The 13,068-nt window shown below is 47.7% G+C and overlaps 1 protein-coding gene across 1 annotated transcript; it reads left to right on the top strand.

Annotated features, from left to right (window-relative positions):
* The first annotated feature begins 779 nt into the window (after positions 1–779).
* On the top strand, positions 780–12,745 carry STIP1 (stress induced phosphoprotein 1). The gene is made up of 13 exons (XM_065937602.1): positions 780–930; positions 4,097–4,306; positions 4,749–4,890; positions 5,041–5,182; positions 5,959–6,127; positions 7,131–7,257; positions 7,340–7,442; positions 7,642–7,762; positions 8,845–9,066; positions 11,183–11,219; positions 11,422–11,525; positions 11,685–11,857; positions 12,282–12,745. The coding sequence occupies exons 1-13, from the start codon at positions 922–924 to the stop codon at positions 12,352–12,354; spliced, it is 1,632 nt and encodes a 543-aa protein (XP_065793674.1). The 5' UTR covers positions 780–921; the 3' UTR covers positions 12,355–12,745.
* Positions 12,746–13,068: the final 323 nt, after the last annotated feature.

Below are 13,068 nucleotides of genomic sequence, written 5' to 3' on the forward strand. Positions count from 1 at the left end.
GTGTGCGTCTCCACATCGGCCAAGATGAAATCCCGAGCCTGCCCTACCCGAGCCCCAGCGCCTTCACCATCACGCGGGATTCTGGGACACCCAGAACCCAATATTGGGATTCAGGGACGGGCCAGGGTTCGCTCCCGAAGCCGATCCAAACGGTCACCCCCACTGGCTGGGATCCCTGAGCCTGACACTCCGGTGAAGGACCAAGACTCAATGCCGCCGGAGAGAAGCGAAGTGCTTCAGACTGACTCGCCGCAGACCGACGGAGGAAGCGGCCCGGGCGGACCCACCAAACCCACACATCCCCAGAAACCACCACTGCAGAGGGTGTCTGTGGCCTCGGACTCCCGTAAGCCACCGCTGCTGTTTTTTAAAAAAATAATAATAATAAAAAAAGAGGGGGGGGGGGGAAACCTGCTCTTTGAAGGGCAGCAATTTAAACCTATCAGAGCAAAGTGTCTGCAATTCACCGACCAGTTAAAATTTTTTTTAATCTGAAGGCGGTTCTGTCACGGAGTCTGTCAGCCCAATGGGAGAGGTGGAAATTTCCAGAAAGAACAGGACCATGGGCGCCGCCATGATTGGCGGACTAAGTGACCAATCGGTGCCGCAGAGGTCCGCCCCTCCCTCCAATCGTAGAGCATATGATGGGTGGGGCTTTCAGAGCAACGTCCAGTCTCGAAACGCGGGGGAGGCAGGACTCTCCTCACTGTCCAATGAGAGAGAAGCAAAGATGATGGGCTAGACTTCAAGCCAATAGTAGGAAATCTTAGAAACCCCCCTAGAGGAGAGCGACCAGTGAGCCGGCGAGGAAGAGGCGGGATCTGGGGGTCCCGGTAGCTTCTAGTAGGTTCCAGAAGGCGGCGCGTGCGGTTGGGAACGCGGAGCCGACGGAGTCTATTCAACGGGGTTCCGGACCGGGCTATGGAGCAGGTGAAGGGGGAGGGGCGGGCTGAGGCCCGTGGCCGCTCTGGGATCCGCCAAGGCCAGGCCGCGGGTGGAGGGGCGGGGCGGGCGCCCGATTGTTGTGGCCTGGGCGGGGGCCGGGGTCGGCGGGGTTGGCGGAGTCGTGGGGAAGGCGAGGGCGTGAGGGCCGCGGCGGGCGGACGGGGAGCGAGGCCTGGCGGCGGGGAGCGCGGGGTCGCCTGAGTGCCCGTAGCCTCTCCACTTGGCGAAATGGGCCGGGGGACGCCCCAGTTCGGCTTAAGTCCGCCCCGCGGCGGCAAGAGGAGCAGCGGCTTGGGCCCCTGAGGCCTCCCAGGATGTGGGTCCAGGCTGAGCAGGGGGATGGCGCCCGCGGCGTTCGGAGGGCTGGAGGTGGGCGAGGGGCCTTGCGAAAGGCGAGAGGGATCAGGTCAACCTCTGGGAATTCGTCTTCTGGGAGAGAGATCAGAGATTGTAGAGGTTACCCAGGACTTGGCCCCAGTTAACTTGGAGGAACGCGGGGACGGGAATATACTGCAAGTAGCTGATGGACTCTGTAGCCAGTTGCGGGGAAACCCTACTTCTCTGCATGGAAGGCCGGAGTGGAAGTGTTGAGTGAAGGTATGATGAGCAGCAGGCCGACTTCTTAGCCTGATTCGGGAAAGGAGAGGGTGCAACATAAATCCTTGGAATTAATTTCATCTCTACCAGGGTTTTACAAATCATATGTGCAGCACCTCCCCCTCTTCGTTTTTTCTTTCTGTGTGATTCAAGAATTGCCGAGGACTGATTTTTCTAAAACGTGGATTTTTCATTGCACGAGGAGGAATTAGTTGCTGAAGAAAATTTAGAGTATATAGTTAAGCAGGGAGAAGTAAGTTGACTCGGTTCAGCGTTACTGGGAGGCTGAGTTTGAGGCTGTTGTGGGTTACTTCTGTGAGTTAATTGTGTCCTCTGTGGCCTGAGGGTTGAGACACCTAGAGAGGTTTTATTGAATTGGAACCTGTTATTGGGCTGTAATGGTTGATTGGGGGGATTGGTGTGATCTACAAAACTGAATCTTTTACCCTGGTATGCCTTTTGCTTCCTTTAGCCAAATTTGGAACCTCTTTGCTAAATTTTTTAAAAATTAAGAGTGGAAACTCAGAGTTTAAACATTTTGCACCCTCATGATAACCAAATTGTGTCAGGGATTGAATAGGCTGTGATATAGACAAGAGACTGATTTTAAGTTCAAGAAGAGCTCTCATCCTGAAGTTACCAAAATACGGGAAAAAAATTTTATCGCACTTGCCCATAGTAGAAGTCTACATGCAGGTAGACTGAGTGAGTAAACTCAGGGACTGCATAGATGGCCAGGTGTGTTAAAACCTACTGTCCTGCACCCATTAAATATGTAACCTTTTTTCCCCCTCTTAGATCCATGTTTCAGTTTTAGGAAATACTCAAATTGGATAAATATGAGTGTGTAAAATGGTGGTTTTTTTAATTAAGTACCTTTCAAATAAGAATCTCACAGTGATAAAACTTAAATTTTGCATACAGCTGTATGAATTACGTGTCAGATGATATAAATTGATTTACCAGTTCAAATGCACGCGCTTCAGAACTTTAGCACACAGTCATCTTATTTAGTCGCTAAGTCACGGCGGACTCTTTGCAACCCCATGGACTGTTGCCTACCAGGCTCCTCTGTCCATGGGATTTTCCAGGTAAGAATACTGGAGTGGGTTGCCATTTCCTTCTCCATCCACTTGATGCTTTCATGTGCTGATTTCCTGCTTACAGGAAAGGTTCTCTCAGTTTGGAAAATGTTCCCTAGGATAGGCAAGAATGTCACCAAGGTATTCTCAGTTGCCTAGTGGAACTATTTGAATTTAACTTCTCACCTTCTGGCCTTCATTCTATATTCTAAGATTTTTTTCCTTGCTCGTTAAATTTGGTAGTCTCTCCTTTTTCCTCTTGGAGGTTGTCTTAAGATTTTTCTGGCTAGCGGAGGGTCCCATTTGGTGTCCCTCAAGGTTCTGAAGTCATTTCTCACAGCAGAATTCTTTCTTGCATCAGTACACTGGATGGGCATACCAAGAAAGAATGGCTTGTGTCCTGAGTGACACAGCTGTTCTCACCAATGTGTGGGCATTTGAGGGATGGCCCTCCCCCCTTGTTGGGATCCCTGATTTGGAGAAGCCTTTTAATTAGGACCCTGTTTTGATGTGGCCGAGGTCCATTTCACACCAGTTAAACCTTGTGGTGTGTTGCTGCTGTTTTCGTTCTGTGTTTGAGAGAGTAGGGAATGGAGCTGCAGTAGTGTTTCTTTATCCTCCTTCCATCTGTTTTGTTGCTGTTTAGTCACTAAATCGTGTCCGACACTCTTGCCACCCCGTGGACTGTAGCCGGCCAGGCTCTTCTGTCCATAGGATTCTCCAGGCAAGACTACTGGAATGGGTTGCCATTTCTTTCTCTAGGGGATCTTCTTCACCCAGGGATCGAATCTTCCTCTCCTGCATTGCAGGTGGATTCTTTACCACTGAGCCACCAGGGTAGCCCCTTCTTTCGTTTAAATATGTTTAGTACTTAAACATGACAAAAACTGATTTTTATCCTAGCTTCATTTTTACCTGTTAAGAAACAGCCATAATCTGCCATGTTGTGACATCTGCCAGTGCAAACAGATTGTTCTGTGATGCTAGGTGAGCGTCCTGATGCTCCCGAAGGCCATCCTGGTGCCAGCAGGTTGTTGGAGCATGTACCAGTGTGTGCTTAGTCCTCTTTATTCTGGCTCTCTCTTCAACTAGGCCTGTGTTCAGTTCATCATTTGAACTCTGGAAATCCATGGCAAAGAAATTTCTTTTTCCACAAAAGGAATTCATGCATATGTCCTAGAGTGGCTTCATCAGCTCAAAGTTGAGACTTTTGGAAGAGTGGCTGAGGTGGTTAATCCCCAGGGGAGCCAGCAAAGAGCAAAGACAGGCCACTTTTTCCTTGTTATTTTATCTTTTCCTTGCTGGTTCCCACATGTGTGGGAACTATAAATTAGTTAATCTGTGATTTGTTTTTCTGATCCGTAAAGTAACCAGTTTGTCAACAGCTCCAGAAAGGAATGAGTGTCACCTAAGAAATAGGGACTAAAGAAGGATTTTATGGGGAGAAACTGTATTGCTTCCTCTCTTCTCAGGTAAATGAGCTCAAAGAGAAGGGCAACAAAGCCCTGAGTGCTGGCAACATTGACGATGCGTTACAGTGCTACTCCGAAGCCATTAAGTTAGACCCCCAGAACCATGTGCTCTACAGCAATCGCTCAGCGGCCTATGCCAAGAAAGGAGACTACCAGAAGGCTTATGAGGATGGCTGCAAAACCGTTGACCTAAAGCCTGACTGGGGCAAGGTAAGCTGTGCGTGAATGGGGGCTTTTCAGGTGCCCAGAAACTCCTTTGGCCTGTCTGGTACCTAACCTGAGGGACTCATAGTTGGTTACTGCCATCTCCTCAGTCCTCCTACCTGTTTGATAATGTTCCTCAGAGTGATGACATGTTTTGTCAAATCTGAGGTACTATCAGTTAAGACATGTTTTATTTTCTGTACTAAGAGAAAACTGCTCAAGAAACTAACAACACTTAGTGTCATAAGATGAACTGGGGTGAAGCGGCCGTGTTCTTCAGGGTCAATAGATACTACTGTTGTATCCTGGTCCCCTGTTTGTTTGTTTTGTGGCCTTCACGTGAATACCCATTTTGTTCCATAAATTGTAAAGTAGATTGTTTATAGAGTTCATGTTTGAAATTCACCTGAGTGTCTTTTATTTTTTTGTCTGTCTTTGCTGGTTTAAGGGCTATTCACGAAAAGCAGCGGCTCTTGAATTCTTAAACCGGTTTGAAGAAGCCAAGCAAACCTATGAGGAGGGTTTAAAACATGAAGCAAACAATCCTCAGCTCAAAGAAGGTTTACAGAATATGGAGGCCCGGTTGGCAGGTAGGCCCCAGAACACTGCCCTGCCCCTTGTATTTACTGTTGTTCTATAGTTGGGGTAATATTGAGGCTACCCCCCCAATGTCGGTTTAGTAGGCTATGGGGGCACAGTAACCGACTTCCTGGTGGTGTGTTTTCCTTTATTCGAAACAGAAAGGAAATTCATGAACCCTTTCAACATGCCTAATCTGTACCAGAAGTTGGAGAGTGATCCCAGGACAAAGACTCTGCTCGCAGATCCTACCTACCGGGAACTGATCGAGCAGCTGCGGAACAAGCCGTCTGACCTGGGCACGTAAGTTCAAGGCGGCAGGTTTGTCTCTAGAAACGAACATGAACGTTGTGGTTTCTTCCTAGGATCCTGTGGCAGGGGTTCCCTAGACCAGACTGGGGTTTCTGCCTTTGTTTTTTTCCTCCAAAGAGCAGTAAGAGTTTACTGCTTTATTGTTTATCTATTTCTAGAAAGGGTCGGGAGAGTCACGTATTAGAGTAATATGGAGTGTTTGTTCTAATCCTCCCCACCTTCACTGCACTTTTTGCAGTGCTGACTTAGCATTAGCTCTGTTCTTTCTGTAATCACAGGCATACATTTTCACAGAAGGGATATCTTTGTGCCGAGTGTATGTCAATAGCCTATTGATTCTGTTTCACAGAATAACTTGATAGTGATATGACAACATATCCCTCCCTATTGGTGTGTATAGGAGTGGAAACTCATGGTTGAAAGCACATCAAATCTAAAGATCAGCTTTCTAAATCTTGTGATGGTGTCTGTGACTGCCTGGGTGCCTCTGACTCCTGAGATCAGACAGAGTGTACCTGTAACTCCTGTGTGTGTCTGCTGGCCTTGAGAAAAATCCCATCTGCGATACCTCATATTTTATGTGGATTTTTGAGGGGTTGAGCATTCCACAGTTGTAACTCATGGGTAGTACAGAATCTAGCAACCTTCCCATGGGTGAGAATCTTTTCTATACAGTAATCCGAGCTTTAGTAGTAAGTGGGGTTTAAGATCAGTTGTGTTGAAGACTTAAGTGCTGTTCTGTTTTTCCTTTTTTTAACCAACACTAGGAAACTGCAAGATCCCCGGATCATGACTACTCTTAGCGTCCTGCTTGGAGTTGATCTGGGCAGTATGGATGAAGAGGAGGAAGTTGCAACACCTCCACCACCACCTCCTCCCAAAAAGGAGACAAAACCAGAGCCGATGGAAGAAGACCTTCCAGAGAATAAAAAGCAGGTTGGTGTGTGTTTGTCTGTCTCTCTGGAACACTTTACGATCATGCGTTTAGAAACTGCCTAGTAGCCAGAAGTGTGTCAGGTGGGACCATCTTTAGACTTGGGATGGCCGTGGTGGTTTTCTGAGTGCTCAGTGTGCGGTCAAATTGCTGTTGTTAATAATTTAAATGTTTAGTATATTAAAAGGTCCATGTAACAAGCAATTCCGTAGGAATTGTGTGTGTCATCGTCTCAGGCAGCGGGTGCTACCACAGGGTCCCATGGCCACTGTGGTTCTGGCTCATGGTTCTGGCCGTGTGGACATCAGCCAGGGTCAGCCTAAAAACTGTGTGTGGTCCTTGTTCTTGTTGTGATCCAGAAGAATGTTGTCTATCACCTCATATGCTTCTGTTTCCTGGCTGATCAGACAACTTTCAGTCTTTGAGAGCAGCAGGCCTGTGCTGAATGGTTTTATTTCCCTTCTTATAAATGGGAACAGCAGATTGTTGCCAAATTTAGTACCGTTAAATGGGTAAGCGTTGGTTGCTCATGGTGTCTCAAAGCTGGAAAAAGGCCCTACAGTGTGGGTGGTCGTGAGTCTGCTGAAGACTCCTGCCGCCAGGATAGGGGCCCCCCCCCCCGCCGATACTCCCTGGTGGCTGGGACCCAGAGACTGTGTGAGAGAGCCCGAACTTGCTTAGCCTCTCAGAATTAAACCCAGCGCAGAGCTGTGCTGTCCACTCTCAGGTTGTTTCAAGCTGAGGGGATTTCCTCTTCCCTGAGGAAACCCTCACTTTCCGACAAAGATCCAGGAGAGTAGTTGGGATAAGGGGGTTTCTCGGAGGAAGCAGAGAGGAAACCAGTTTTCCAGTCTGACAGCTGGTAATCCCCTGTGGGTGTGGAGAACCTGCTCCCCGTAGCCTCATCAGGGGTGTGTGCTGCACGGGGGCTGTGACATCCCAGGCACTGGCTCCCTTTGCTGTCTGGGTTAGATGTGCTCAGCCCTCCTTCCGCACCTCCTCTAGGCGCTGAAAGAAAAAGAGCTGGGGAATGAAGCCTATAAGAAGAAGGACTTTGACACAGCCTTAAAGCACTATGACAGAGCCAAGGACCTGGATCCCACCAACATGACTTACATAACCAACCAAGCAGGTGAGGCCTGGGCCCGGGTGCGGGACTGGTCCCCGGGAAGAGGCAAGGGCTGACTCTTCGTTCTTGATCCTCTGCTTGGCAGCTGTGTACTTTGAAAAGGGTGACTATGGTCAATGCCGGGAACTTTGTGAGAAGGCCATTGAAGTGGGGCGAGAAAACCGAGAAGACTACCGACAGATTGCCAAGTACGCTTGACCTGGAGGTCCTTGAGTAATGGGGAGGGGGCTGGAAAGGAGACTGCAGGAGCTGAAACAGAAGGTGTTGGGAGGGCGTGGTGCCGGGGGCAGTGATGTGGGCCTTGTATCTAGATGTGTTTTCTCTGCAGAGGCTGACCTTGTCTGTGCTCTGCCCTTAGCAAATTCTTTTTCCTTGTTTCTTTGTCAGAGCTTATGCACGAATTGGCAACTCTTATTTCAAAGAAGAAAAGTACAAGGATGCCATCCATTTCTACAACAAGTCTCTGGCAGAGCACCGAACCCCAGATGTGCTCAAGAAATGCCAACAGGTGGGTAGGGAATGAGGGATGTTTTCTTAATTCGATTTAGTGTAGTCATTTTTATTTAGTAATGAATTTGTTGTCTTTGGTTATTTTATATGATGCATCCCCTGTTAATGATGACAACACATAGAAATAACCCAGTTTTTCTGCTGTGTTTCTTAGTTGGCAAAGGTTTTGACCTTAAATTTGTTGAGGGTCAGTGTACTGACAGTGTTGTGGTTTTTATTGTAAATTAAGACCCTGATGCAGGGAAAGATTGAAGATGGGAGGAGAAGGGAATGACAGAGATGAGATGGTTGGATGGCATCACCGACTTGATGGACATGAGTTTGGGTAGACTCCAGGAGTTGGTGATGGACAGGGAGGCCTGGCGTGCTGCAGTCCATGGGGTCACAACTGAGCAACTGAACTGAAATTTTTTCTTTATACAACCAAATTTTGTAGGAGGGTGATTTTATTCACAGATTGGTCAGAAAAAAGCTGTTAATCCATCATTTTCACATAAGGCATATCTTTGTACCAAGTGTATGTCAGTACCATTTGTTCTGTTTCATAGTACATGTACCTTGATAATAAGAAATACAAAATTCTTTAATTGAGGTAAGGTTGATTTACAGCATTGTATTTCAGTGGTATAACAACAACTCAAAACTTACAAACTATAGTGTGTATTTATAGTTATAAAATATTGGCTATATTCTTTGTGCTGTACAATATATCTTTGTAGTTTGTATATAGTGTAAGGAATATAAAATTATTAACCCCCAAATTAAATCTCACCAGCAGTACCTCATAGTTCAGTCGATAAAGAATCTGCCTGCAATGCAGTAAACCCAGGTTCAATTCCTGGGTCAGGAAGATCCTCTGGAGAAGGAAATGGCAACCCACTCCGGGATTCTTGCCTGGAGAAGTCCATGAACAGAAGAGCCTGGCAGGCTACAGTCCGTGGGCTCGCAAGAGTCAGACACAACTTAGTGACTAAACCACCACCACCAAGCAGTACTTTCTGAAAATTAAAATTTTAATCAGACTTTTTATTAACCCAGTGTTATGAGAATTTAAATGACTATTCCAAGAATTTTTTTTAGGCAGAGAAAATCCTGAAGGAGCAAGAGCGGCTGGCCTACATAAACCCTGACCTGGCCTTGGAGGAGAAGAACAAAGGCAATGAGTGTTTCCAGAAAGGGGACTACCCGCAGGCCATGAAGCACTACACGGAAGCCATCAAACGGAACCCCAAAGATGCCAAATTGTACAGCAACCGGGCCGCCTGCTACACCAAGCTCCTGGAGTTCCAGCTGGCGCTCAAGGTGAAAGCAGGGCAGCCTGTCCGTGAGGAGTGTGTCCTTCCTCTTCACATTGTCGTCAGCATCAGCTTGACCTTACTTTGATCATAGTTTCAGGGTGGTGGTGCATGTGTGAGATTGGTGAAAGTACAGGGTCTGTGTGTACCCTGTCCTGGCCCATGCAGTGTTATTTAGCATGTAGGAAGTGTTTGGGAATAGATCCGTTTCCCTTCCCATTGCCTTTCTTCCAGTGTTAATTGTTTTGCCTTTTTGACGTTTTAAATGCCCAGTTGAGCGCATCGAGTCCATGCACACTGGTGTACAGCCATCACCACCCTCTGCTGCAGAGCTTTTCTCTTCCCAGGTGGAAGCTGCATCTTCTAAACACTAAACTCCCCATTCCTCTCTTCCAGCCCCTAGCAACCAGTGTTCTACTTTCTGTCTTTGAATTTGATCACTCTAGGAACCTCCTGTAAGGGGGGATCATACAGTATTGGACCTTTTGTGCCTGGCTCATGTCACTTAGCATAGTGTCTTCAAGGTTCGCGTTGTGGATCTATCTAGAGACCCCAGTACCTGAGTCCATGATGGTTTTTGTTTGCTGACCCAAATCTTTTGGGTCTGTCCAGCCTAGAGACATCACTGCTGCTGGTAGGACTGCAGAAGGGCCATGTCAAAAGCAAAGAATAACACTGTTAATCACCTGAGAGGTAGGGTAGGACTTTTCTCAAACTGCAAATGGGAAGAAGGAATGAATAGAATTGCTTCTCGTCTTAGGGCTTCTTGGTAGCTGTTGATTGGGCTGCAGTGCACACGGTACACTGCATAGCATTTTTTTTTTTAATGTGCATACATGTTTTCCTTTATTCAAAACGGTTTAATACAATGTCTTATGGCACTCAAAATTAGGTTTTCATTTTAAGAGTATTTGTAGATGTTCTTTCTCTCCTCACTCTGCATAGCATTCTTTGTCCTGTAATTTAATGGTTTGAAGAGATATCGAACAGATATACAGAATACCTGTGTTTTTCCTTCATTTTTCAACCGTAAGCACTGACGCTTGCTAAACTGTGAAAGGAAATGATACATTTTGACACTTGACCTCATAAGTTTTTGAGCATACATTTCCTGAAATGACTCTCCTTATGCATTCACAACATTATTAGCACCTATTAATAGCAAAGCTAAGGCCATAATGTCATCTGATGTATGTGTATATTCAGATTTCCTCATTGGTCTAAAAGTTTTGGAGTTGTCAGTATCAGGGTCCATTCATTTACTCTGGTGATCATTGTCCTCTAATTTTTCAGAGTAGAAGTTTCCTTACATTTCGGGGTTTTTTGCTCCTCATCCTCAGCCTTCTGAGGAGTCCACACCCCTTGCCTTGTGAGATGGTTCAGGATCTGGTTTGTAGTGTCTTCAAGTTCCCCTTGGCTTGCTTCTCTGCTCCCCTTTTGTCCTTTCTCTGGGCTTGCTATTGAATCACCATGAGGCCAGAGTTAACAGAAGTACTGGGGTAGGGGGTGAGTAGGAAGATTGGGACTGACAGACACGCTGTAATATGTAACTAACAAGGACCTGCCGTGTGACAGAGGAAGCTCCACTCCATACTCTAATGGTCTATGTGAGGAAAGAGTCTTAAAAACAGCGATTGTATGTATGTGCGTAACTCACTCACTGCTGTACTACTGAAACTGACCCAACATTGTAAATCAACTGTGCTCTAGTAATAAAGTTTGAAAAGTAAGACAAGGGGCTTCCCTGGTGGCTCAGTGGTAAGGAAACCACTTGCCAAAGCAGGAGATACGGATTCGACCCCTGGTCCAGGGAGGTCCCACATGCTGCAGAGCACCTAAGCCAGTGCACCACAATTACTGAGCCTGTGTTCTAGAGCCCAGAAACCACAACTACTGTGCCCACAACTATTGATGCCTTAGAGTCCGTGCTCTGTAAGAAGAGAAGCGCAGCAATGAAAACTCCGTGCAGCCAAAAATAAGTCAAAGTAGCACTAGAACAAAAGTCAAATGTTCTGTAATGGCCCTGGGTGAACAGTTAGGTTTGTAATTCCAGGTGATGAGTCAACTGTGGGCTAGCAATTCTGAAGGAATGAGCCTGATTTATTTCTGCTTTTCTTTCGTAGGACTGTGAGGAGTGCATCCAGCTGGAGCCAACCTTCAGTAAGTGTCTTCCTGTGCTGCGTTTCTGCCCCGTCTGGCCAGCAGGTTGAGAAGAGAGAGCATACTCTGCCTGTGTGTCTTCGGAGGTTACAACATTTTGAAGCTAGTGTCAGGCTGAGGAGTGATGGTGTTCAGAGGAGGTGAAAGCAGGCTTCGGAAGTGTGTTCTGGGTGATGCCTCACCTCTCCTTTTCTGTCTCCAGTCAAGGGTTATACGCGGAAAGCAGCCGCCCTGGAGGCGATGAAGGACTACACGAAAGCCATGGATGTCTACCAGAAAGCACTCGACCTGGACTCCAACTGTAAGGTAGGGCTGCTCTGGCCTTCAGGGATCTCTGCCCTGCCTCCCCTTCTCTGATTCTCCCCTCTCACCTTCCGCCTCAATGACCCCTGTTACCTTGGACCTGCTGCAGCAGTGAGCCAGGTAGTGCTAATGCTCTCCCCTTCTGGCTTTGCCGGAATGCAGGAGGCTGCAGATGGTTACCAGCGCTGCGTGATGGCCCAGTACAACCGACACGACAGCCCCGAAGATGTGAAGCGGCGGGCCATGGCCGACCCGGAGGTGCAGCAGATAATGAGTGACCCGGCCATGCGGCTCATCCTGGAACAGATGCAGAAGGACCCGCAGGCGCTCAGCGAGTGAGTCAAGCTGGGGGGTGATGGCCTTGGAGGGAAAAGGGGGACAAAAACAATACACAACTTTGGCAGCAGTGTAATCCACCTAAGTGGAAATGTATACCTTCTAATTCTTAGTTAAAAGGTTGGCAGGTGGTGGTGAGCTGGAAGGACTTTGTTGGCGATAATGGCTTAAGCGGTTAGTTAGACCAGTTTTGCTGGGAAAAGGTCTCAGCTTATAGCTGTGTCCAGTGAGAGTGGTCAGGTTCTGGCCACTGGCAGAGGAGGCCCGTGCGGTTCTTCCACAGGGCAGTTTCCACCAGGACTCCCCTCACCACCTCTTGCTGATAGTGTCCAGGGTGGGTTGCATTGAGGCTTGCTCTGCGAGCAGGTAAAAATTTTTAGGGGTTAAGTCTCATTTCAGATAACTTTGCCTCTTCTTTGTCAGACACTTAAAGAATCCTGTGATAGCACAGAAGATCCAGAAGCTGATGGATGTGGGTCTGATAGCCATCCGGTGATGACTTGCTCATCATCCCCTTCCCTTCGCCCTCACGTGGAAAGAGGAGCTGGGACCGCGGCATGCAGCACGGAGCAGAAGGAAGAGAAGGGGAACAAGCGAACAGCGTATCTATATATTTATACAGACCTACATGGAAGATTCAGAGACTTATACTCGCGTACTGCTGCTGCCTCTGGGCCCTCCCAGCACACGCATGGTCCTTCCCCTGCCCCCAGTCGCTGTCTCAGCTGCTCTCCCATAGTTGGTTATTTTTTATTTGGGGCAGTGGGCTTGTATGGGGAGGGGAGGGTGTTCTTCCCAACCTCAGGTCCCAACTGTCTTCATTCACATTGTTAACTCCACGTCCTCTTCTCCAATAAAACAAGCCAGTCAGGCGTGGTTATACATTGTTATGTCTCCAAGCGATTTTTTTTTTTTTTTAACCAAAAGACTGAAGCAGCTGTCCTGCAGGAGTCACAGCCTGGATTGGAAGAGGTGTGAGTGCCAGCTGACTACTAGGAACCAGGCATGCTCTGTCTCTTCCTAAATGGTGGGGCGGCTGTGAGCTTTTCTCGGTTCCACCGCCTGGCCTGATGGCTCAGACGATAAAAAATCTGCCTGCAGTGAGGGAGACCCAGGTTTCATCCCTGGGTCGGGAGGATCCACTAGAGAAGGGAATGGCAGCCCACTGCAGTGTTCTTGCATGGAGAATCCCATGGACGGGACGCCTGTA

This window comes from Muntiacus reevesi, chromosome 5 (assembly GCF_963930625.1).
Source record: "Muntiacus reevesi chromosome 5, mMunRee1.1, whole genome shotgun sequence".
In the NCBI taxonomy this organism is placed as follows: domain Eukaryota; kingdom Metazoa; phylum Chordata; class Mammalia; order Artiodactyla; family Cervidae; genus Muntiacus; species Muntiacus reevesi.